This window comes from Anabas testudineus, chromosome 19 (assembly GCF_900324465.2).
Source record: "Anabas testudineus chromosome 19, fAnaTes1.2, whole genome shotgun sequence".
NCBI lineage: Eukaryota > Metazoa > Chordata > Actinopteri > Anabantiformes > Anabantidae > Anabas > Anabas testudineus.
In genome coordinates, this window is record NC_046628.1 from 6830492 (window position 1) to 6855042 (window position 24551).

Here is a 24551-nt window from a genome sequence, read left to right on the forward strand (position 1 = left end):
CAAACATTATAGCAGAACTTTTATTTACAGCTTTATATTACAAAGTTAGATGGACCTGAAAAATACATGGCTTAGATAGATGTTTAAGTGTTTACAGTCTGCACTCCAACAACGTGAATAAATAAAGTTGATATTCGTACCATTAAACACAGCAGCAGAGCCAACTTTTTTGTATCAGAGGTCAGAGTGTACTTCATTGTACATTGTAGGTCTCACAGCAGTAAACAGATGTTCCACTGAATTCACTCTTCTAACACAGCTCCCAACGGTTGGCATTTATTTTGTTCTTTTCTTGGCCTGTAATAAAAGTAGTTACGTTTAAATGATGACCATAAAACCACTACACATGACCATCAGGAACATTACTGGCTTTGTCACTTACTGCATTTGTAAAGCAGGTCTTCAGTGCTTCAAATTCCTTGACACATAGATCCTTCTTCAACTCCTGTTTGCCTGTTGTGGTAGCTGCCACGCACTTCCCATACGCTGCTGCCTGAAACACAAAGTGCTTTTACAAAGCTAAATCTAAATACATTTTATATTTACATAAAAACACAAATCAAGCAGTGACTTTAATTACATCTGCAACTTCCTGGAGTTACGGAGCACACCTGCACATATTTTGCTTGTGTGATACTGGGCCCTGCTGACTACATACATTGACACAAGTAACTTGCAGGGCTAAAATGCGACCTCTGTTTTCTTTGCAAATCATGTCAGTATTCCAGCTCTTGCTTTTAATTCCTCACCTCTCCAGCACACTGAGCAAAAAGTTCGGGGAAAAGTCGGATTTTCTCCCGGCTCCGACTCCACACATTGGACCCAGACATGGTTCTTGGTGGTCAGGCTTTAACAGACGCCCTTCAGGTTTCTTTGGTAATGGAAAGCAGTGTACCACTGTAGAGACAGATCGATAATTCCGTCCTTCAGTTTGTTAAACGTAGTAGCAAATAAAAAAAAACATCATTTTTCATTTAACGTTAGCATGTTATGGACAGCGCCATATTGTTGACCCTGTCATCAAGGAAACGTCCTGCAGAATATTCGGTAATATGATTCGCGTACCTCCCTGTCAATCAAAGTGTCAGCTCCAGTTTTCTTGAATATGATTCGTTCATCGTCCACATTGGCCGCAACCTGACGTCCAATAGACTTTAAGATTGCTGTTTGCTGCTGTGAGATTTGCTAGCTGTCACACTGAGGCCCGCCTTCCTCTTGTACACCCTGGAAGAAGATGAGTAACCCGCAGCTAAGATTGCTAAATCATGGCAACATTTATGGAACGATTAACTTTTCTTCAGAAAGTAAGTGGTGTTTACTGTGGCTGCTACTTGGGTAAACAATTAACAGCGGAACGGAAACGGAACACGACTTAGCATCAACGGGTCTATTTCAACCTGTACCGTTGTGCCAACCTTAGCTTGCGATTAGCCTGCTAGCTAACAACACGAAGAAACAAATAGGGTTATTGCTTGTAATGTTTTACCTGCAATGTCAGGTTCTCTAGTTAAAGTTAGTGTAACTGTCAGTAAACGGTGGCTAAATCTGGATCATGTCAAGTTGTGTTTCAGTGTAAGACAAACTGGTCAATTATATCATGGACTGCATGTTAAATGTTTTGGAAAAAGAAATCTGGCACATTGTTTTGAAAGTATTTAATCTAATTTTTTACTTCCATTATGTAGGTGCCCACTCTAATGAAAGCTACAGCAGATGATGAAAACCCCTGTCCTGGCTACCTTTTCCAGGAGATTGGGAGTATCCTCTGCGTGCTGTGGTTCAGCCCATGCTGGCCTCTGTAACCTAAGATTTAATGGAAATATGATGTGTGGCTCTCACAAGACAAGCAAATACATTGATGTAGCTGGTAGCTGCTTAATGGTTTAAAAAAAAAAGAATGTATAATCTACCACTCTAGTCTAACCACTTCCTACCTTAATGCTTAATCAGGGGAAGTAAATCCATAAAATCCATAGCTGTATAATATGAAACACAGCAAAACATTCTTTCTTTATTTTGATGTAAAGAACTGTGGAGAGAGTGAAACTTCAAACATAAACTAATCTCTACTGTGTAGTGAAAATAAATGGTACAGAAACTGTTATGACTTTGAATCCAAATCCAGAGGTTTATTATTCCAAGCAGGAGTGGTCACAATATAAGACACTTTCTTAATACCCACTTAGCAGCTGATGATGTAAATATGAAAGCAAGTAGTTGCATTTTTTATAATAAGCTGAGCATCACTCACTTCTGTTTATGTAGATAGGATACAGTGTGAAGTGTTATATCCTTAATCATCATCACACTGTAGAAATCTCCAATGAGTCTTCAGGATGTGGCCAGTGCTTGCTGGAATATCTACTGGAGAGGCTGCAAGTCGAGTCCTGTAATGTCAAACTCAAAGTGAGTAAAGTAAATGTTGCATCTCCGTGCAATGTGAACCTGTGCAATGTTGCATTGTCTGTTGTCCTTTTATGCCTAAGTAACGTCCAGCTTCTGGTGTTTCAGGTATTGAAGATCTTTGTCCATCTCTGTGGCCATGGGTCACACCACTTCCTCACAGAACTGAGAAGGAACTCCACCTTCATTCAGCAAGCATCAGGTTAGCCACTGGTCACTTTTAGCTCCATTTCACTGTCAGCTTCCTGTGGCTGCTCTGTTACCAATATTCACTTTGTTTACCAATGAACATTTTTGCTCTCCAAGTTTACAGCGGCCCACCTGATCCCGTCCATGGCACAGCATTGTACCAGAAAGTGAGGAATACTGCACAGGTGACACGCAGATTCTATTTAATCACCATGTGAATCTTATTTCTGGAACAACAAGGCAAACACATACATTTTTAAATTATTTTTGTGTGTCCAGGAAGTTGCCAAGTTGCTTTTCACAGACACGATTTCCACCAAAAGTGGCATCACACCACTCACTTTAGCCCCCGCAACAATGGGTGAGTTAAAAAAAAATGTACCGGTAATGTAATTTTTTAGTATTGGTATTTAATGTAAATAGCACTGATCATTGGATAACTAGTCTTTCTGTTCAGGTATGGGCTCAGCAACTTCCCACAGGTCAGGAATGCAGGGCTTTGGGTACAGTCCAGGGAAGCAGGGAACAGGTGAGTGATGCCCGATTACACACGCTGTACACAAGTCAAATCCCAATTTGTGTCTTTGCAATATTCTGTACCTTTACTAATTCCTCTCAGTAGGCAGTGACTCCCTATTGGATAAGATCCAGAAAGCTGCAGAGGTAGTAGCCAGTGCTGTCCTTCCCCCAACTGAGCATCAGGGCATCAGACTCCATGAAAACCATTATCGGCCCGTTGCGGCGCCATCTGCACCCATAGAGGTGGCTGTGCCTGCATGTGCCTATAACTTGCCTGCTCGCACACCAAAAGGTGAGACATTGCTAGTGTGATGGAAAGATTACTGTAAAGCTCACACTGCAGCACTGCTGCTGCCAGTTTTGATCAGTTTACATTGACATACCAGACTATCATGTGTTGAACCAGCAGTGACCCAGCGGTGCCCAGGGCAGGTAGGAGGTGGATGGGAAGAGACGGACAGCAGCAACAGCTCCTCTCATAACTCTTCTCAGGACATCGCTGCTAGTGGTAGAGCCTCTGTGGGCAGCAAGTCAGCTGGTACTGGGAGCCAATCAGGGACCAGTAGAGAAAGCAGTGGAGACCTGTCAGAAAGGTGAGTGATAAAGTTAAGCCGCTATTTCCATCCAATTTCTCCATGTTTACTGTCATTTTGCTCTCACACTCTGTCTGTTTTCCAGGGTGGAAGCCTTGCAGTTGGGGGACTGTGGTCAGGAGCTGGCACTCATCAAGAGACTGACCGAAGGCTCCAGAGTTTTCTTGTCCAGGGAGGAGAGCCAACACTTCATCAAAGAGTAAGTGTATCCAAATATATAGGACACTTTATCTCCCTTTATGTACTGTAGTATTTTGCCTTTTCTTTATGATTCTCATTGAAATGACTGATTTTTAAGATGTGATTTTGTTTAATTTGATCTATCAGATGCGCCACTCTTAACTGTGAGGTTGTGATGGAGTTGCTCTCCAGCAAGCTTCAAGATCCTTCAAACACTGTTAAGATGGTAACAACAATTAGGATTTATTGTCGCTATCCTTTGAGATTTTTCAATCATAATATCCAAATCATTTCTTTCTTTACTGTTACAGCGAGCACTGTGTGCTGTTGCATGCCTCATGACCTCTGACCTCCTATCTCTGGAACAAATGTTTGGAGTTACACAGCGAAGGCTTTGCCAGCTCAGTGAGGGCCCTGCAGGACCAGTGGCAAATAAAGCCACCAAGGTATGAGATACTGAAAGAGAAGGCATTACATGGTGAAGAGACAGAGCTAGAGAATACTTTTTTGTCTTCTTATCTCTTCCTATCAGATCTTGAGACAGTTTGAGGCGCTGATGGGTGGACCTCTACAAGCTCCCAAGCAGGATACAGTGAACAGTAGCCAGCAACCAACAACTAATCCATTTCCCACATCTACATACATTGACCCTTTATTACCAATCCACTCTGCTCACACCATTACCAGGCTAAACCTTTATCAGCCCAACATGTTACCCAGAGGTATAACCCAACCACCAAATCACCCAGCTTCCCCTTCTAGTCCAACCTCGGCTCAGAGAGACTTCTCAGGGGAGCTGGTGAATGACACTGGGGAGGGGCATCCCAGTCTGCAAGAACCAGCCTGTACTGCTGAAATGAAATTGGCTGCTGAAGACCCAGAGCTTGTCAGAGATAGAAGCTCGACTCCTCCTACTGAGATGGAGAGCAAGCAGGCTCATCTGAGCAGACCATCCCTGTTCAGTGGTATGGAGCTAGTGACCAAGGGGAGACTCCTGTGTGAAAGAGAAACATGCTTGACAGAGACTGGCACAATGGATAGTGACTTAAAGGAGAATCCAGCTGTGCACAGCTCCGACAGCCCAGCGAACTCCTCTTGCATTAGTAAAACATGTGATGCAGTTTCATCAATTAGCAGCCAACCAGTGTCGGCCTTCTCATTTCTCAACTTTTGACCGCAGACCAACCTTCGACAGCATTAACTGTTACTTTTAAAACCAATGATGTCATCATATTTATCCTTTTAGAAATGCATTTATCAGATTGGGTGGAGAAAAAAAGATTTAATGTCGTAGTCCCTGAAGCTTGGGTCAAACTTCTTAAAAGTATTTCATGAGTATGGTTGTCTTAAATTATAGTTTATTACTGATGTTGGTTTATCTCAGGATTTCTTTTAGGTAACAACTATTAAGCCTCTGCAGCACGCCCTGAACCTCTAAGGGACAATCCCTCAATATGTAATTTGCACTACAGTTGTTTTTCTTACAAACTCATAAAACTACAAATGAGAGTGGTCTTCCATAATTTTTGGTACTAAGCTATAATGTCAATATAAATGTTCTGAGAGTTAGTTTACAAATTATTTATTATGCCTATCCTGTATTGAATAAAACATACCCGCGAGAGTGGTTGCAGTGTGCATGTCTATGATTTAAAGAGAAATTACTGGAGAACTAATAATTAGATATTCTGTGTGAATAACATTGTGTGGGATTGTGTTTGGCTAATATCTGCAACTTCAACTTCTAAACAGTGATGTCGCCAAATAAAAAGCAGATTACCTTCACTATGTCACCATTGTTATTTCAGGTCCACGCTGTACTGTGGGAGGTAGTACAAACTACATGCCCACATTGTATTACACATTTCTGGTACACATAATTAAAGATACAGATGTACTTTTGTCAGTGAACTCAAGCCATGCTTGAGTCTTGAAATGCTGACTAAATGACATTGGTAACATTTTGCAAACATTAATTTCAACTCTTTATTTAAATGTCAAATGATTTGGAAATTACATAAAATATGAATCACTATCACACCTTTTATTTGCAACACAGTGTACTGGTCTTATTAAACCCTCCATAAAGCACAAGGCTGCCAAACCACAGGTTTCAGGCGGGTTCTCTGTCTCATTTGCAGTTGATTTTTGGTGGCGAGGCTATTGAAGAATCTGTTTCATGACAATGAGCCCACTGACCTGCCCTACCTCTGAGTTTTATTTAGGTATTACACATTGGAAAATAGAATTTACTCTAACTGTATCAATTTGGTTAGAGAAAACAGACAAGGCATAAAATGTTGTTAAACGATATTGTTTTAATAATGCTCCTTTGGAGTGAATATGTTGACCTCCATCAGTTTACTTTGTGAATGGGATCACAACAACTCCCACTTCATATATACAAGCATGCGACTGACTTCCCCAGTCGATAGTAAACAGAATGAGGAGTTATTAGAATAAAGTGCTTAGCTTTATTTAGTTTTGCAAGCACTTTGGATTATCATCACACTTTTCTTGTGATTAGCACCAATGAAAATGTCCGCATCAGTGCACGCACGTAAAGAGGATGAAACCTCTTTGTAAAGTGCACAAGGTGCGTGCCCGCATACACAAACACACATACACATCAATACTGCACATAAAACCACAGTGGCTGGGCCATGGAAAGGCAGATGTGCTTATGGTCTTGACAAATGGTACATGGCGAGGTGGGGATGAGCCTGTGTGCCCCAAATCTATAGACCATCCCACACATCTCCCCCCTTCCCCTTGACCCAAATGTGTGACTTGAGGATTTCAAGAAGGAGCCACTGTGCCAGTAGTGTCAGCACTGATGGGCAAGGGACAAAAGGTCAGGAGAGTGGTCACAGGTCACGGTCATGTTGAGCCTGGACGTCCTCTGGTCTGAAGACTACTGAAATGCGCCTCCCTAAGGACTCTGTTGATGTAGTCATAAGAGACATTGCTTCCGTCACCATGGAAACCATGCTGCAAGGAGCTGGCAGAGTCTTCAGGCTTTGGGCTGAGAGAGTGCTGGGTGATGCGGTTGTTCTGGCTGTGTATACATGGCCTGGTGCTGACCACTATTGCTCTCTCTGGACTACTGATCCCATTGCTGCTGTCACTGCTGGAAGACTGCAAACACAAAACACAAATGGGCTCTTAATAATAGCTTCAAGAATTGATGCAGAAGCTGTAAATAAAATATTGTGGGCCTTCCCTGACAGTGGTGCACTGCTTGAGCAATGCAGAGTCACATGTATTACCATCTATGATGGTGGTTTGCTTATTCATAAATGTCAACAAGCTTTCCAAATAATGTGAAAAAGACAGAGAACATACAACCTTAACAGAAAGACGTATAACTCTGGTCAGACAATGGAATTTTAGAGATCTGGATAAACTTATGTGATGGTATGAAGATGAATGTAAAGATCAATTGAGTCTCACCTCTGAGTCCAAATCTGACAGAAGGAGGCTGGGACCACCTCCTGACCTCTTGGCCTGAGGACTCAGCTGTTTGTCCTCCTCACTGTCACAACTACGATGTCTCTTCCTATGCATACAAGAAACAGGAGTTGAGACTATTGTACTGTAAGTGCATAGGCCGGTAGAGTGAAAATAAGAATGAAAGAGACAGTGTGACTGTAACAGTGCAGGGGATGGGGGTGGGGGGGGGCTGGGCTGAGAAAGGCAGTGTCAGAAAGAGAGAACACGAAGAGGAACCAAATATAGCAACATGCACTGAGGCAGTTATATGATTAAGCATGTGGCACTCCCATTATGAATACACACACACTGATTAAGATACTTTCACTGTATCTTTACATGTATGTTCTGATACAGCACTGTCAGGCTGAATTATCTATGGTACTGATTTAACGTTATATTCTAGTTATTGTATTTTAGCTGAAACCCTTCAATACAATAAGGTATGCCTGTATAGCTACTACATGAGTACTACATCCATGAAGAACACGTGTTAACACATCTAGGATGGTAAAATTGGATGTTCTCGTTACCTGTTGTCAGTCAGCATTTCTGCAGCGTTGATGGATGTGTGTTCCTGGTAAAGATAACGGCCGACACTCCTTATAAGCCGATATGACAGATCTTATTTTTAATGTTTAGACGTGTTACAGCTCCTCGGCCATTTCGTAAAAGCTCCCTCTCATTTCATCGGCAGTCCAGGATAAGTCCGGGATATGTACGGTGAGGTGAGCTATCGTTATCTCCGGCCGGCTGATCCACAAACAGCGCTGTCACCGCTCCAAGTCCAGTCCACCCTGCCTACGCCTCAGTGGTGGTACAGACTTATGTTGGACGTCTGAAAGCTAACCGGCTAACTGCTAGGTATTCTCGTTTACGCACTGAAATCTCGAGGAGCTCTAAGCATGACAGCAACAGGGGTAAGCTACACTGCTAGCTGCTAGCTGCTAGCTGCTACCGCGTAGCGTTATATTAGCCACTCGTCAAGCTAACGACTTTAGCAAACTACTATGCTAACTGAAAGTTCTTCCGCTTTCGCATAATCGTAACTCGCCATTACTTGTGCTTAGCGGTTGCCTGTGCTTTACAGCAGTCACACTCAAGTAACTAAACAAGTAAAGTTAAAAATATATTAGATCCCGGTGTTGTTTTAAGTGGGTTTTGTGATATGTTCCGTAGTCGTTAGGTGTGCCATAGCAGCGAACTTGTCTTTGCTGGTCGTCAGTGATAAGCTCCACCCCTCTGTTTACATGACGTCATGTGATCATTTCCGGTATCATGGTGAGCTACTTTTCCACATTAGCTGAACAAGTCGAGTTTGTCTCTAGCACATGAATAATCGCGTTAATCTGTCATAAAAGAGAGGTTTTAATAGGACGCATAGTGTTAAAAGGTGGTTTCATTTAACATAATGCTAAACGTGAAATAGATCTACTATCTCTCTATAGACTGGTCCGTCCAGGCATGTTTTTACAAATGATATGTACTTTCATACAATACGTGCTGTTTAGCTAACATTTGTGTATCACCTTCGTATTTTGATAGCATGTATAAGCTTTATAAATTTACAAATTGTACATAAAATATTTAAATCATTTACCAACGCTTGTAAGACATTAAGACCAGTTTTTGGGTGTCTTGGTTAGGTCAGATAGTCCTTTGTGTGTCTGTGTGTTTGGGGGGGTGCTACATTTATTGTCACGGTCATGTATGAATTTATATGTTTATATGTTTCAAATAAGTCAAGTACTCAAATCCAGATCCCAGGTTATCAATTTCCAACCACAGCTATGACTCCAGCTATGTTATTGTAGTTTATCTCTCCCACAGATGGAAGTGATCCAGCACTCTGGGGAGGAACTCCAAAAAGCTTTGGTGTCTAATTGTCAGGACTTGGTCAAACTTTACAGAAAGCACACAAAAGAAGAAAAGTGTCTTCTGGAGGAAGGACTCCACCCGGGGCCAACCCACCTTTTCCAGCCCATCACGGTGCACTCTGATTCAGACTGGATCCCTGCTCACCCAGAGGAGCCTCAAGACTTTGAGAGCTTCTACAGAGACCCTTACCGCAAGTCTCCTAGTGCAAGCCACAATACTATTTATATTCAAACCATAGGTGAGTATGTGGGTTATGTATACATGTATATGTATGTTTCTAGTGCAGCTAGACCCATAATTTTAGTGAAATGGGATTGGTGAAAATGTTCCCACAGTATTGATCTCAATAAATACACAATTACACGTAAGCACAAGCATAGTTTCTGTTCTCAGTACTGGTAGAAATGCATGGCCTGGCACCATTTTTTTTTATTCAAATTCAAATTCATTCAAACCATATTGTGGGTCATACACATGTAAAAGGGATGAGCAGTGTGAATTATGTCGCATCATAGTGTGGCCTTATTTTTACCCTGTGTTCTTTTAGGCTCCTTTGGGGAGGCAGGGTTCCAGACAGACCAGTATGTGGACTGGCTTAGAGAATACTGCCAGGCCTTCTTCTATGGCCTTTCTGTCAAATTGCTGCCAGCCGTTTCTGTGGCTGAAACAGGATGCACTTTCAGAGTTAACAGTAACTCTCACAACCTTCAGATCCTCACCGGTAAGTTCCTTACTTAATACTTTGGGGGATTTTAATCTGCTTTCAATGTAAAAGTCTGGGTGTGTTGGAGTAAAATTCAATTATCCCCAACTTGGCCATGACTTTGAAAAACCTTATGGTTTTCTCTTAAAATGTAGGTGATCTGTTACGGTTTCTGAGCAAACGGAAACCAACAGATGCTTTTTGTATAGTTGGAATCACAATGATTGACCTGTATCCTAAAGACTCCTGGAACTTTGTCTTTGGACAAGCATCTCTCAGCATGGGTATGATTTTACAACTAACATTTAACTAACAAAGTATAGATTCTCAGTAGTTATTAAATATACAGTATAATCTACCCAACAGTACTTAGTAAAATACCCCCTGCACCTCAGTTATTTGCTGTTAATACCCTGATAGGCCTAGGACAAGCATACAGTCAAAGAAGAGAGAATCACTAGACATTGGCAGCTGAAGATACAAAAAAATCGTACAACTGATCAGTACTGATTATACCTCTGAGAGGCCAGTAGATGGTGCTAAAGTGAGATAGATACAAACAATCCAACAAAACACTTTCCTTTCTACATTATCATAGTTGTTTCATACCTATGTACAGGAATGGGTGTTTTCAGCTTTGCAAGATATGACGACAATTTCTACTCCAGAAACTATGCTGGGAGACTTAAGAAACATCTTCAGCCAAAGCAGGGGAACTATTCTGTGTTTGATGGCTACTATACTCCACCCATCACCAGCACTCTGTTACTTCGATCCTGCAAGGTTTACCACAAACGCTTCCACTCACTCAGTTTTATCACTGAGTCGCTTTTGGTGGTCTTAACAAATGTCGTCAATCCTTCATGTTTTCCAACACCGCTCATAAAAACACTTCATAAGCGTGTGCTGTTATCAGAAATTTCTAATGTAAAATATTTCTTTTCAGACAATGACCCATGAGATTGGTCATATGTTTGGAATAAAGCATTGCCAGTGGATGAGCTGTGTCATGCAGGGCTCCAACCATCTGGAGGAGTCTGATCGCAGGCCCCTGGATTTTTGCCCCATTTGCCTTCGCAAGCTACAGGTCTCAATCAACTTCAAAATAAGTGGAAGATACAAGGTAACAAAAAAAGCACCATCATGGTAGTAATTAGTATTATTATTAATTTGGAGGGCGGTCATGATACACAGATACCTGGAGCCAGGTCAATAAGTTTACGCTCACATTCCACAGTAACCCTGATGGTAACCCTTTCGAACAGCATGTTTGCACTGCACTGAGAATGCTCTCAGGTGCCTCAAATGCCTGAGTTCACAGGGAGCCCTTAAGGCAAACTAAACTATAATTGAGTGGGCTGAGCGTTAAGATACTGAATCTGAATAATTTCACAATGACTGATTGAAAGTTTCAGTAGGTGTATCCTTTCTTTTGTTTTGCCTGTACCTGTTACTGTTGCAGACGTTTACTACAAAGTTTCTAGTTTTTCAGAATCTCAGAATATCTTAGACAAACCTCTTAATTGCAGTAATATAACGTCTACACAAATATGACAGAGTAGAGGTGGAGCAATTTAAAGACACCTTACCAAATGATCTGCTTATCAAAAACACACCATTTTATTAAGTAAATGTTTGTATGATTATTAGGCCTTACTGCACTGGATAGAGGAGGATCCGAGTCCAGCATCCAGATCAGAGGACGCCTCTGCCTGTCACTCAGCTCTCCTTTTTCCCAAACCCACTGAAGCCTTTCATACATCCAAACTGTGGCTTCGCAGGTGCCTGGACATATTGGAGAAAAGATGAACCACGCTCTTTACCTGTTGATCTAGATTTAATCTTAGGAGAATAGCATGTCACTGTAACTCTAAACATTTATGGTATACTATGTAGTATTAATATGTGTTTAAGATGCTAAATAGAATGTTTTCAACTAACATGAGGTAAAGACAATTAGGTGATGTACTTCTCGTTATTTTTTTTTATATTTGTCCTGAGAATCTTTGCCTTTAAGCTTCCTGTGTGGATTTCGGCTGCTGAATTTGAATCTTTAAAATACTGACTTTATAAATGCTCTTCTATTTATGATATTTTGAAGTGAACGATCTGACAAATACAAGAGCACTTTAAACAGTTTCTTCAGAAGAAACCATTGCACAAAACTGAGAGGTTCAAATCACTCTTCACTTTATTGTGATTGAACATATTCTCATTATAAAAAATAGATTGTCTGACATCTCCTATCATAACAGTGCATTGTCAGCTTGGTGACAGTTTGATTGAGAAAACACTTTAAATTACATGCTCCTGAGTTTTATGCGTTTTCTATAACAAGTATTACAGCATCTGTGCAATTTATTGTTCTTGCAGCTACATTTACGTCACAGTTTCTCTGACTGACTTTATGGTACTGACCTCCAGCAGATAATTCATTTATCAAGTATGTATTACATCTTCTCTTTAGTATATCACATATTAAGGCACTTCTATGGTCATCCTTGGTCCATTTTGAACACGTCCATGCCCTCCAGCCATATCTAACTCACACTCACTCAAAACTAATTTAATATTCTTTCGCATTTTCATTTTAACAGTATAGTAGGTATGTAAGGCATCATTGTTGTACATACTGTAATCTGATAGTTTTCAAGATTACTCCCAGAAGACCTACAATGGAAGACCATAAACATATGGCATTATTTCTCCAGTGTGTCCATCATTGTGTCATTTTAGTACTCAAGCATCAGTCCTGACATAACATTTTACAGTTGTATGGCATGACCCTTTTATTACACTTATACTATGTTAGCAGCTCAAGCAAAACGTATAACATCTTGGCCATCACTCCTGACACTCATCTGGTTGTGGTCCAAGTTTTCATGTACTTTGGAGCATTCCCCTGGACTGTCAGTCCTATTGTGTGGGTCCTGCACTGCACTCTGTTCTTCGCAGTCTGTTTCCCTTCCACGTGTATCTTCAGGGTGTTTTAAATTCCTCTTTCTACAGAGTAATCCTCTCTTAGCAGGTTTCACCAAACCCAAGAATAATGCACTCAGTCCCATGCCAATAGCACAAGAGTAGAAGGCTGATCCGTAATTCTGAGTCATATCCACTAGCACACCTGGGGACAGAGAAGAATAAAATGAAGCATTAGAAAGGGGCCGTCCAACAATTTTACAAATCACATTTAGCTTATACATTAAGGGAAGTACTATACACTCGTGTAAATAGTTGCATAATGTCTTCTGTGCTTTATGAGGGCAAAGGACATTGTGGAACCCACTACCCTGATAATGATGCTGATATGCTATTGAAGTAAATTATGGGAAATGTAGACTTTGTAAAAAATTTGAATTAAAACACATACTAAACTGACTGGAAGTCTAAGTTTCAAACTTGCTTCTGCACCATATTTTAAAGGTTACACATCTAATATCTGTGACTATGATTTCACTAGTACTGCAACTAACAGGCATTTTAAGTACTTATTAATCTGGAAATGTTTGTCTCTATTTTCCATTTATTCTGTTAAACATAAGAAAACAGTGAAAGGTTTATTGTAATGCAAGACCAGGAAAATCAGTGTTATGCCTACATTTAAGATGCTGGAGTCATCGAATTTTTGGTATTTAGCTTGGAAATTTAATTAAATTGTTAACTGATACTGACGTTTACTGCTAACCTAATAGCCAGCAATAAAATAGGACCATATGTAGTATTTGTAGGACAATTACATTATAAGATGTCATTCTAACCTCCAAGTGGGGGTCCAGCCAGCCCAGCAAAGCTATGTATGAACACGTAGACGCCAGCAGCTGAAGACATCCTCTCTATGCCCACCACATCATCCTCAGCAAGCATGGGGATGTGGGTACATGCTAAGGTTCCCATAAAGAAGCCATACAAAGCGCAGCACACAGCCAGGCCATAGACCTCCGTAACCAAAGTAAATCCCACCAGATCTGCAGTCATTATAATTACACATGCCAGAAGCACAAGAAGTTTCTTCTTGGAGAACTGCTTCCGTGTCAGGACCCACCCAATGGTAAATCGTCCAAAGATTTCAGCCACAGCCATAGTAGAGAGCATGTAGGTGGCTCGCTCCCACTCCACGCCACGACTCACACTCAGCTCAATGATGTACAGCTGAGGGGCGAAGAAGCCAAGAGTGGCAAACAGTCCAAACAGAGAGTAGAAAATGAAGCTGTGCTCTCTGAGAATGGAGAAATCTAGTAGTTTTGTATTCTTTGCAGCACTTGGTTTATGTTTCTCACACTGCATTGCTTGTTTCTCTGTGTCTTGGTCCTTTTTCTCCCCCTCATTTTCAAGTTCTCTAATATCTGCATTGCCGTTTTCCACAGACTTCTGTTCTGTCTCTGACCATGCTTCTTTGTGCAATAAATTCTTCTCCTCTGTGTTGCTGCTATCTGTGTCCTTTAGTGACTGGACACCAGAGTCTCCAGTGCTCACAGAACCTCTGATCAACTCACTGTCATTGTACGAGGCATTTTGTTCGTGTGAGCTATTGTTGGTCAAAGAGTCCTCAGTTTTTGTGCCTTCTACATTTTCCTGTGTAGAGAGGCCTTCCAGTTCCTTTGGTGATGACCTGTCCCCTTGTGGCTCATGGGTCCCCCGGGGTTTGATAATTATTGGCCGAAGCAGAGCACCACAAATGATAATAGTGCTTTGTAATGCTCCTATCACTGCCATGGTATGTCGCCAGCCAATACGGTCTTTCAGTGCAGAAAAGGCTGATGGACAAAAGGATGGATTGAATGAGAGCTTATCATTAAAATTTCATGTGTGGTATTTAGTATAGTGTTTTCAGCAATTTCTTAGAACAGCTGGGCACTATAGTGTATATATAACATGATACAAACCGTTATAAATAGTGTACGTGTTAGGATCTGTTTTAAGCTGCATTGTTTTTCGTATTTGCAGTATGACTCTAGGACACCAAAACTCAAATAGTCTGTTTCAAATGTAAGTATAAAACATCGGTGGAAGCTCTGACACTCACCTGGTGCCAGGGCAAACATGGACAGAGACTCGCCGGTGGACGCCACAGCTGTGACTAGAGATCGTCGACGAGTGAAGTACTGGGACAGGATGGACACAGTGGGCAGGAAGGTCAGACAGTAGCCCATACCTGTACAATGGACAAGATGCAAGTTTTTAAAATTGAACTAAATAAGCTGCTAAATTCTGTTCAAATTAGGGGACAAAAGAAAAAGAAAGCAAGTTAATACCTGCAATTAATCCATAGGTGATGTACATTTGATTGACGGAGCTGGTAAAGCTGGTGGCAATGGTTCCCGCAGAAATAAGTAATCCACCAGTCATCACAACAAGTTGAAACCCAAAGCGGTTAGTCAGCATGGAGGAGAGAGGACCTGGGGGGCCATGGTGTACAAACAGTTTAGTGTAGACAATGTCATTGTCACAACTTAACAAGTCTCTAATGTGTTCGGTTTTGCAGGGACGGCAACATTTATCCTCATCACATATACGTACCATTAAAAGTCATAACAAACACACAGATGGAAATAATCCAAGAGATTCTACTGTTGGTCTCTTTAAACTCATCCATCAGGTCCTGGAGGAAGATGCCAAAGCTCTTGATGGTGCCATAGGTGAAAACCTCCACTAAGAAGAAGGCCACGGCAACCACCCATCCCCATCCTCCATCAGGGGCCTCTGGGTACACATTGGGCCCCAAGAAACACCGTCTCTTGACGCCCCAAGATGCCATGACTATAGGAATAGATTACAGTGTTAGTGACGGGCACAGCGGTCAGAGCATTTACAAATGAACAGGAACATTTTTCATATTTAAACTAGTAAATTCGTGAGTAATAACACAACTTAAAACAATGTATGTAGCAGTGAATGAAGTGTTTTAGAAATCATGAACGCGCATCCCACCTGGATTAGCCCACTTTAGCTTAGCCTAGCTGACTCACAACACTGGGACATGCAGTGAGTAGCTGCAAGCCCACACTTTCTCACACACAGACAGCATACACAATTAAAAGGCATGTACCTGACTGCTTGTACTGTTAAACGCGTTACACTGCTACGAAATCCCCCGCTTTCATGACTTTGAATACGGAACACAGCTGACAACCATCGTAACTCAGGTCAAATGTAGCTAACAATAAGCTAGCCGGCATCAACGGCAGTGCGCGCTCCCGTCCCGTGCAGCATGCTGCAGTCAGCTGTTCAGAAAACGGACTCATGCTGCACCTAAGGCGTCTGTGCTGCTCCTCTCATGGCGGGTTTAAGCTGGTCCCGTTTCTGTCCGCATTCTCCTGCGATATCCCTTTGTCTTTAGCAGCTTGGCTTTTAAACACAGGGGCTTTCTGCATCCTCACCGGGCGACTGTGTAATGTATAAACACTTGTCAGTGCTGAAACCAAAGATGGTGAGGAGGGAAAAGCACTAGTTCATTGCAGTTCAGCCTCCCTGCACAGGGCTGGGTCTAATAAATGATTAATGCAGTTGGGGAGACTGGATTGAGTAAAATTAGATGTTGTGCATCAGCAGCTAGGACAGTTTTATGGTGGATATACAGTCCATCATTATGACCTCTGGTCCTGATTCCTGACAGCGTGAGCATTACGAAAGTTGAAATATTGATATTGTATTTGGTATTGGTTTCTGATCACTGTGTGCAGCAGTGTTTGTTGCAATGAATTGTGATTTGGAAAGCTGCCTAGTGGTTCCTAATTGGCTCAACATACCTGCTACAGGTTTGTTTCATCACCCCATAGTTCTCCACAGTTGGAGCACTGTTGTGTTCGAGACCCAGACTCTCTTAACAGCATGGCAGCAGTGCGGAGACATTAACTTGTAAAGGTTTTTCGAGTGAGGCTCACCCACTTTAACAGGTCAAAGAATCTTCAGTTATTACCGCGTCACTGGTTTTGCAGCTTTTCTTGTTTATTGTAACTTTGCAGCCAGTCATACCTGAAGGTCCAGGTGGAGTGTACTGGATTGAGTTCAAGTATCATGTTATTACCAGCTGGAAACGCATGAATGGCTGAGTTGACCAGAAAGAAAATTGTGTCATCGTTAGTTTCAGCTTACCTAATTTAAGTCTTTGAAATTACTGTAATTATGAGTTGAACTGGCAGTAACTAACCTATAATAAAAATAATGAATTAAAACAACACAAGAACTGAGTTTTGATTACAAACTATCTCATATTAATTGATAACTTGGAAAATATAGGCTATGAAGTAAATGTTTACTTAAGGGTTTTCTGTTGTAACTTTGGTAAATCACTGGACATTGATTTAGGATTATTGTGTCAGACTAATATTTAAGATGTCAAGAATTTTTCCAGTTTATTCTAGCCATGAAGAGGTTTTTTTTTTTCCTTTTTGCTTTCTAAAATACTAATAGGAGTCAATATCCACAGTCCTTGTTCTGTGGAAAAATGTTGTTTGCATAGTGTTTCTAAAGCTGAACATATGAATTGAATGTGTCTAAACGTTTTTCCACAGATGAAGGACGATTGATGATTTTATTCATTACGTACAGAGCAAGCATCTTTTGGAAGCATCTCTTAAAAGCTGATATTAGCAAGAGAAATTACTACAGCAAGTAAAACCTGTTTCAGTGTTCATGTGGGCTCATCAGTGATTGATTTTGTAAATCTACAACAAGATACAGTAGGATCCAGGGTGACAGGGTCCAATAAACATATTTTTTTAATTATTTATTATTCCTCTACGCACTGTTGTGCTTGTAAACCATTTTAAACACAATAAAAATGAGCTATGTGTGATCTTTCTTTTCCTTTTTAATAATAAAGAGGAGTGGAGGGGAGGGGGTGGTGGTAACGTTGACCTGCCGCCATACGAGCCGCTCACGCGGCTGACGCAACGCTGTCCGACCGGCGGCGGTTCATGTGCTCCGTGCGCTCCCTCAAACACTTTGTAAGTACTTGTTTTCGCCTGTTTAAGCCATTAAACAACTCGGTAGTGGTGTAATAAAGCGTGTGCCGCGTACAGCTGTTTAGCTAAAGCCAGACAATGCTCGTTCACAATGAATCAATGTGCATTTCAGCAGTAGCCGCCTCACCTGTGTGGAGCTGGTTTCGGCCGGATCGGGATCCTTCGCTCGGTAAAGTCCCAGTTTTAGTGTCGGACGCCGCCACAGTGGACGACTGAAGTGTACATGTCCACACGTGTTCAGAAACACGGAGGTAGCACACGAACAAACCGCTCTGTGCGATTACAAGCGCAGATTCATGAACACCCCCCTCCTCCCTATGAGCCGAGGATTTAAAGGGATCAGTGACCGTCTGCAGACTCCCCTCGAACCCCTTTAACACAGGAGGCTGGGGGTGTGTGTGTGTGTGTGTGTGTGTGTGTGAGAGAAACTCACAGACAGACTGTGTGGATGATCCAGCATGTGATGTTAGCACCGTGTTTTATCTCGTTCCGTTTGCAAGTGATCCCAGCTATGCTTCAGTAAGTAGATGATTTTCCTTGGACTCCTTGACCTGATAAACAGTGATAAACTCTGATTTCACATGTAACATATTAACTTTAGTATGTTCTGCCATCAACTATGACTGCTGATTGGTTTGATCAATATTTCAACTTACATAAAATATGAAATAATTAGGAATCTGTTGTGACATTTTAGATTTCCTAATCTGATGAATGTATAATATTTCCTATACATGCTCCAGCTACCTCACAGATTTATCTCATTATTAGAAATATAAAAGGACTATGCTTCATCTGATCAGTTAATGCATTATATTGTACATCTTTTACAAGTTTATTGACTTAACTTTCTTTACAATCATGTTTTTTTTGGGACAATAATTGTACTTAAAACTACTGCCCCAAAAATATAAAAAATCTTTTAGACTTTTACGTTTATAGCTACTGTAGCTGGTGAGGAATGTTATGTAGTTTAGCAAAAAAACAACATTTTTAAGCTGATTTTGTTACAGTTGCAGATACCATTTACTATCTAAAAATGATCAATTTATGCTTTCAGATATTTAAAGAATTAAAGTCATTTTTCACAATTTGACAGGTGTTGATCTGGATCAAATTGTCCACATCTCCCTCCCTCTCTGCCATACCTTACGAGGTTTGCGCTGTATCCTCAGTGTATTGTATACCATTGTGTTTACTGTTCGCATGCTATCCTGCATAAGGTTTGATTAAAACTCTTTGCAGGTGTTGACCCAAAATGGCAGAAGCTCTTTCCCAGCTTCTTCTGTTTGGGATGCTGCTGTGTGGGCTGCTGTTCCACACTGTGTCCCAACATGGAACCAGAGTTGATGAGTACAGTAAGAAGCCAAACTTTATCATTATACTGGCAGACGATATAGGCTGGGGGGACCTGGATGTTAACCGGCCTGAAGAAAAGCTAAACAACACACCTTACCTCAACCTGATGGCAGAGCAAGGACTAAGGTAGAGAATATATTTATATCAAACCTGATATGTTAGTTGGCTCTGATATTGATGTTTTGGGATTGTATGTAATGATATTGTTATTATTGTTCTTTTTCCAGATTGACAGACTTTCATTCCCCTGCATCAACCTGCTCCCCTTCCCGTGCTGCCATTCTGACAGGCCGCTATGGCCTAAGAAATGGAGTGACTCATAACTTTGCTGTGGACTCTGTAGCTGGCCTACCTCTCTCTGAAGTGACATTACCACAGCTTCTACAGAAGGCAGGCTATTACACCGCCATGATTGGGAAATGGCATCTGGGCCACAATGGATCATATGGTCCAACTAACAGAGGCAAGGTTTGAGCTTGACATTTACAGGGCATTCGAAAAGAGGCTTTTTTAATATTGTTTAGACTTTGCACAAAGTAAAAATGGTCTAATCAAATCAGACAAAACCACAAAAATTGGTTTCTGCTTTGAACATTTCTATTCCTGCACAGGACACATTTAAAAAAACCTCAGTAAATCATATGAGGAAACTGACGTAATTCAGCCACAAATTGAAAGGGACTGTTTGTGCCACATGAAACTATGAAACAGGAGCCAACACACAACCACAGATGCGTATATACTTTATTACCTAGTGCACAACAACATTTTCCAGTTCAGGGCTCTGGCCTGTCATTCCATCTGTCCATTCTTTTCCATACACATTGAGCATGTGAGTGAGTTCATCCACCTCACTGCAGGGAACAGACTAAACAGTGTCAGTAATCAACTCCCTGCAGCTGTGTCTTGTGAGATGACACACTTGCACCTGACTGTTTGCCTTCAGCAGACTTAGCACCCACCCACCATAAGCACTTGTGTCGTGGTCATCACTGCAGTAGTGGCTGTGAGGTGCTTGTGCAAAGAACACTGTGATCTTGAGTAGGATGGTGGGAAATTGAGTTAATATTCAGTTTTAAAGGCACAGTATGATGTAAGAAACCTCCCTTGTGCTTTTTAAAACTGGTGACCCAACATCAACATTCAATTAAAACATACCAGAAACACTTGATACATCATATATGTTCCGTTCCTCAATAGGGATGAGTGAGTATTTCATCAAGGCACATGTGGTTACAATAAATTAAATTATGATTAAAGAGACCATTTGATTTAGGGGGTTGATAGATGACACTATATCCCTGGTGCCTCATGTCTAGCTGCCAAGATCGAAACCTATTTGCAGCATTTTCCTTGTCTCCCGGACAGGTTTTGACTACTACTTAGGTATTCCATACAGTAATGACATGGGCTGCTCTGATATACCAGGATATAACCTGCCCCAGTGCCTCCCCTGTGACAGATATGGACCTCAGGTGTTAAGGTGTGGCTCTGTGCTCCTACTTAAACAAATATGACATTTAGTGAAGTTTATGTATTTGATAGAGACAAAAATACGTACTGAGATCATGAGTACTAAGACAAGTTTATGTATTTGATAGAGACAAAAATACCGTCTCAGAATTACTGTAATTTGACACAGTCCAGGTATACCTTAGTCTGTTTACCTCTCTCTAATCTGGCAGTGACACTTTATATTGTGAGAGAAACTAAAATATATTTCTGTAGCTGAATTAATGGGTTCATGCAAGATCGAAAAGTAATCATAAAACTTTCATATCTAAGTAAAACATAGCAGAGCACAGCACAGCATGAGTGCATGTGTAATATTTATGTATTTGTGCAGCCGTGGCCAGTTTACAATTTACCAAATGCAAACAGACTCTGCTGACCAACCTACTTAGCAGGATCTAGAGCAGGTAAATAGTGTGTATTGCTTTCTTTTTAGTCAGGCCCAGGCCCTGACTCTCTAACTAGTTAACAACTGTAACCACACCAACAGAAATGTATTAAGTTATTGTGGTCTGTTGTTTTCATGATCTAGGTTGAAGAGGAGTGTACATAAAGGTTGTTATTCCAAAGTGGGTCTTCCCCTAATTGAAAACAGCAGTATAGTGGAGCAGCCGCTTGACCTGTGGACGCTAACAGAACAATACAAATCTGCTGCAACCAGAATTATACGCAATGCAAGGTACAAAACACACACATTACAAAAAGAAAATGACATCACGCTGTTGATCTGTCTGCAGTCTAAGTATGGAGTTAAATTGTATTTATATAGCACAAAATCACATTGCTTCAAAGGACTTTACAGTATATATGACATAAAAAAGTATGTCACTGTGTGTCCTTAGACAGAGCCGGGTGAACTACATGTTTCAGTTTGAGTTCCCCGTGTTACATGTTTGGTAGGCTGCTGCTGTACAAATAAACTTTGAATGAACAGGTCCTCAACCTTTAGGACATGAAGACAGCTTTGTTTGAGCCTAATTGTGCAACTTGTATGTTGAGCCAAACAACTTTATTTTCAAGGCTGCACCCACATTTCTACCCACCTGCAGTTCATGTCCTGCCCTGCCCTGATTTTATTTCCTCTTCCTTTTCATTTTGATCAAGTTGCCACTCTGTGTCCCTGATGTGAAGTAAGATCACATGGCCCTGGCTGCTGAGTTTTTTGACAAAGATAACCTGCCAATACAGTGTAATCCAATCCTTTTTAAATAGCTCCACACTGAGTCTTTTGAAAAACCAGCTGATTATATTTTGTTGAATGTGTCAAGGAGTAGTTAATTCAGTAGATGTTATTTAATAATATGCCATCATTAAAAACACACCAGTTGGATACAAGCAGGAATATTCTGCACTATCTATAGAGGAGCTTTGTAATTTTGCCTACATGTGAAGTGAGAATAGTGGTGATTGTACAGTACAGAAACTATGTGTGTGTCTGTCTGTCTGTGTGTGTGTTGGAGTGACAATGGGAGAGTGGTGAACCCTGCTGTTTGCAGCTGTCAGTGGAATGCCTTCATGCTATAGTGGCTTTATTTTTCTAAGCATGATTGTGAGTGGACGACAGACTATTAACTGTTCCCATCATGTCAACAGATGTGAACAGTTAATGTTATAGTGCTGGGATAAGTCAAATGTCCTGAAAGTGTATATTTCCAAAAAAAAAAAAAACACGAGAGGATAATGTAAATCAAGCATGTCCCTAAAAACACAGATCTTTTTGTGAACAGATAATGGCTTCAAAGAAGCTTCCATTAATATACTTTCTATCATGGTGTTGCTTTTTTTGAATTGTCATTGCAGAGAGCAAGGACAGCCATATCTTCTCTACATAGCGCTGGCTCACATGCATGTTCCCCTGGCCCCTCCACTTTCTCCAGATGCCTGCTCCTCCACTCCAAATGGTGGCAAAGTGTATGCTGCCAGCCTGCGAGAGATGGACAGCCTGGTGGGGGCAGTAAAGAGTGCTTCTGATGACACAAATAAAAACAATACCCTCATCTGGTTCACTGGTTAGTGCTCTTCAAGAATGAGACTTGTGAGTCTCAAAAGCCTTAGCCACAGTCATATTTGTGTGCATTGCATTTAGGTGACAATGGTCCGTGGGAAAAAAAGTGCCAGTACGCAGGAAGTGTTGGACCTTTCACAGGAAAGTGGCAAACTAGCAGAGGTATAAAAATAAACCCTAATGCATGATTTGTGTGTTCAGTTCCATGATGGGGGATGAAACTACTGCACATATTATTGCTGTGAATCATCTTTGCCTGTGTGTTAGGCGGAGGCTCAGCCAAGCAGACCACCTGGGAGGGAGGTCACAGGGTGCCAACAGTGGCCTACTGGCCTGGAAGGATCCCTGCAAACACCACTAGCTCTGCCCTGCTCAGGTACTTTTATTTTATGTAGAGTCATCAGTTCATGTGCACAAAATAAAATTCAAAAGAATCTTCCCTCCTCTTGTGTATGCCACCTTGCAGTGGTATGGACATCTTCCCAACACTTCTATCCCTGGCGGGGGTAATTCCCCCTTCTAGTAGACGATATGATGGAATCGATGCCACAAGTGTACTTCTGCATGGTGAACAGACTGGTCATGAGGTAATAGTTTTTGTTGTCAATCTTACTTTGGTTTTTTTTTTTTTGGTTGTCAGTGGGTGTGGGTATTTAGGTCTCGATGCAGTCAACAAGTCTCTTCTTTTGTAGTTTCTTTTCCATCCTAATAGTGGCGCTGCAGGGAGGTTTGGTGACCTGCAGGCAGTTCGAACAGGGAAACACAAAGCTTTCTACATAACAGGTAATACTAACAGGTCAACATCTGTAACACTGACGACATATTAATTAACAAATATTTGCAGTGGTGGAGAGTATACAGGACATGTTAAAATGACTTTAAGCCTTTATTTTCATCGTGGAGAGGCAGACAGGAAACATGGTGAGAGGGGGAGGGTGTGACATGCAGTACAGGTCCTCAGCCAGACTTAAACCAGGGACGTAACAGTTACATGGCATATGTGTTATACGCTCCGAAATGCTTTACTTTTACAGAGAAGCAGATGATTGAATGGTACTATAGACCATTAGTACAATAAGATTTCATCCATCCATCATGTGGAGGAAAAGGTTAAAAAGTAATAAACATCCCTGCTTATTTTTAGGTGCAGCTGAGGCATGTGGTGGTGCAACTGGAAGGCAGCAGCTCCATGACCCACCATTGGTATTTGATCTAGAGTGGGACAAATCGGAAGAAACACCGCTGGAAGTCGGGACACCTGAGTACAAGGCGGTAGCAGAGAGGATTGCCCGCAGAAGGGAGGAGCTATTATGGGACATTGCCACAGACAAGTCTGTGTCCACAGCAGACTATAGCACAGACAAATCAGCTGCGCCCTGCTGCGATCCAAGACACACTGTTTGCCGGTGCCACACGCAGGGCTGAGTGTGGGAAACTCACACAGAACACCACTCACACAGATGTGGATACAAATATCTGCTCTAGATGTGCTGAGTTGTTTGTTTGTGTTGTATGGGAGGTTCAATGTCCAGATGCAGCAGGAGATATGCAAACAAACGGAAAGAGTAAAGAAGCAGACAGTGGAACTTTGGTCAGTTAGTAAGTAGGGCTGGGGTGAGGCTGTTCTCTGGGAAGTCAATTACTTGGATAAAATAAGATGTATCAAACCATGAAACAGAAACGCCACAATTTCTGGATCAGTTTGTTGCAGTACAATTAAACAAACTACACTGTTTATGTGATTACAGTTTGTT

General features: G+C 41.4%; 6 protein-coding genes across 15 annotated transcripts; 3 read left to right on the forward strand and 3 right to left on the reverse strand.

Annotated features, from left to right (window-relative positions):
* Positions 1–6: 6 nt before the first annotated feature.
* Positions 7–1024, reverse strand: ndufaf8 (NADH:ubiquinone oxidoreductase complex assembly factor 8). Its single transcript, XM_026351561.1, has 3 exons — positions 750–1024; positions 383–493; positions 7–297 (listed from the first exon to the last, which is right to left on the reverse strand). The coding sequence occupies exons 1-3, from the start codon at positions 828–830 to the stop codon at positions 277–279; spliced, it is 213 nt and encodes a 70-aa protein (XP_026207346.1). The 5' UTR covers positions 831–1024; the 3' UTR covers positions 7–276.
* Positions 1025–1197: 173 nt separating this feature from the next.
* tepsin (TEPSIN adaptor related protein complex 4 accessory protein) lies at positions 1198–5669 on the forward strand. 4 transcript variants are annotated; one of them, XM_026351528.1, is made up of 13 exons: positions 1198–1304; positions 1686–1758; positions 2315–2406; positions 2512–2605; positions 2710–2777; positions 2872–2953; positions 3050–3121; positions 3212–3403; positions 3518–3704; positions 3790–3903; positions 4032–4110; positions 4196–4330; positions 4417–5669. In XM_026351528.1, exons 1-13 carry the CDS (start codon positions 1266–1268, stop codon positions 5056–5058), a joined length of 1869 nt encoding a protein of 622 aa, XP_026207313.1. In that variant the 5' UTR covers positions 1198–1265; the 3' UTR covers positions 5059–5669. The 4 variants fall into 4 exon arrangements, with proteins under 4 accessions (XP_026207313.1, XP_026207315.1, XP_026207314.1 ...); XM_026351530.1 differs by having other exon boundaries at positions 3521–3704; XM_026351529.1 differs by having other exon boundaries at positions 3215–3403.
* Positions 5670–6182: 513 nt separating this feature from the next.
* Positions 6183–8596, reverse strand: si:dkey-21c1.1 (protein FAM104A-like). The gene is made up of 3 exons (XM_026351560.1): positions 7910–8596; positions 7338–7443; positions 6183–7022 (listed from the first exon to the last, which is right to left on the reverse strand). Exons 1-3 carry the CDS (start codon positions 7924–7926, stop codon positions 6765–6767), a joined length of 381 nt encoding a protein of 126 aa, XP_026207345.1. The 5' UTR covers positions 7927–8596; the 3' UTR covers positions 6183–6764.
* On the forward strand, positions 8597–11788 carry LOC113156411 (archaemetzincin-2). 2 transcript variants are annotated; one of them, XM_026351549.1, is made up of 7 exons: positions 8597–8657; positions 9207–9492; positions 9802–9975; positions 10113–10241; positions 10577–10740; positions 10904–11080; positions 11608–11788. In XM_026351549.1, the coding sequence occupies exons 1-7, from the start codon at positions 8655–8657 to the stop codon at positions 11764–11766; spliced, it is 1092 nt and encodes a 363-aa protein (XP_026207334.1). In that variant the 5' UTR covers positions 8597–8654; the 3' UTR covers positions 11767–11788. The 2 variants fall into 2 exon arrangements, with proteins under 2 accessions (XP_026207334.1, XP_026207335.1); XM_026351550.1 differs by lacking the exon at positions 8597–8657 and adding an exon at positions 8689–8769.
* A 959-nt stretch (positions 11789–12747) lies between these two features.
* Positions 12748–18166, reverse strand: LOC113156402 (monocarboxylate transporter 7-like). Of its 3 annotated transcripts, none has more exons than XM_026351533.1 (6): positions 16207–16426; positions 15475–15714; positions 15210–15353; positions 14981–15109; positions 13716–14711; positions 12748–13081 (listed from the first exon to the last, which is right to left on the reverse strand). In XM_026351533.1, the coding sequence occupies exons 2-6, from the start codon at positions 15710–15712 to the stop codon at positions 12774–12776; spliced, it is 1815 nt and encodes a 604-aa protein (XP_026207318.1). In that variant the 5' UTR covers positions 15713–15714; positions 16207–16426; the 3' UTR covers positions 12748–12773. The 3 variants fall into 3 exon arrangements, with proteins under 3 accessions (XP_026207318.1, XP_026207317.1, XP_026207319.1); XM_026351532.1 differs by lacking the exon at positions 16207–16426 and adding an exon at positions 16004–16193; XM_026351534.1 differs by lacking the exons at positions 12748–13081; positions 16207–16426 and adding an exon at positions 18049–18166 and having other exon boundaries at positions 13711–14711.
* arsg (arylsulfatase G) lies at positions 17822–24532 on the forward strand. Of its 4 annotated transcripts, XM_026351535.1 has the most exons (12): positions 18320–18440; positions 19021–19077; positions 19167–19406; positions 19508–19743; positions 20649–20763; positions 21325–21471; positions 22593–22801; positions 22879–22959; positions 23065–23173; positions 23264–23384; positions 23490–23580; positions 23942–24532. In XM_026351535.1, exons 3-12 carry the CDS (start codon positions 19180–19182, stop codon positions 24220–24222), a joined length of 1617 nt encoding a protein of 538 aa, XP_026207320.1. In that variant the 5' UTR covers positions 18320–18440; positions 19021–19077; positions 19167–19179; the 3' UTR covers positions 24223–24532. The 4 variants fall into 4 exon arrangements, with proteins under 4 accessions (XP_026207323.1, XP_026207321.1, XP_026207320.1 ...); XM_026351538.1 differs by lacking the exons at positions 18320–18440; positions 19021–19077 and adding an exon at positions 17822–17903; XM_026351536.1 differs by lacking the exon at positions 19021–19077 and having other exon boundaries at positions 18311–18440.
* Positions 24533–24551: the final 19 nt, after the last annotated feature.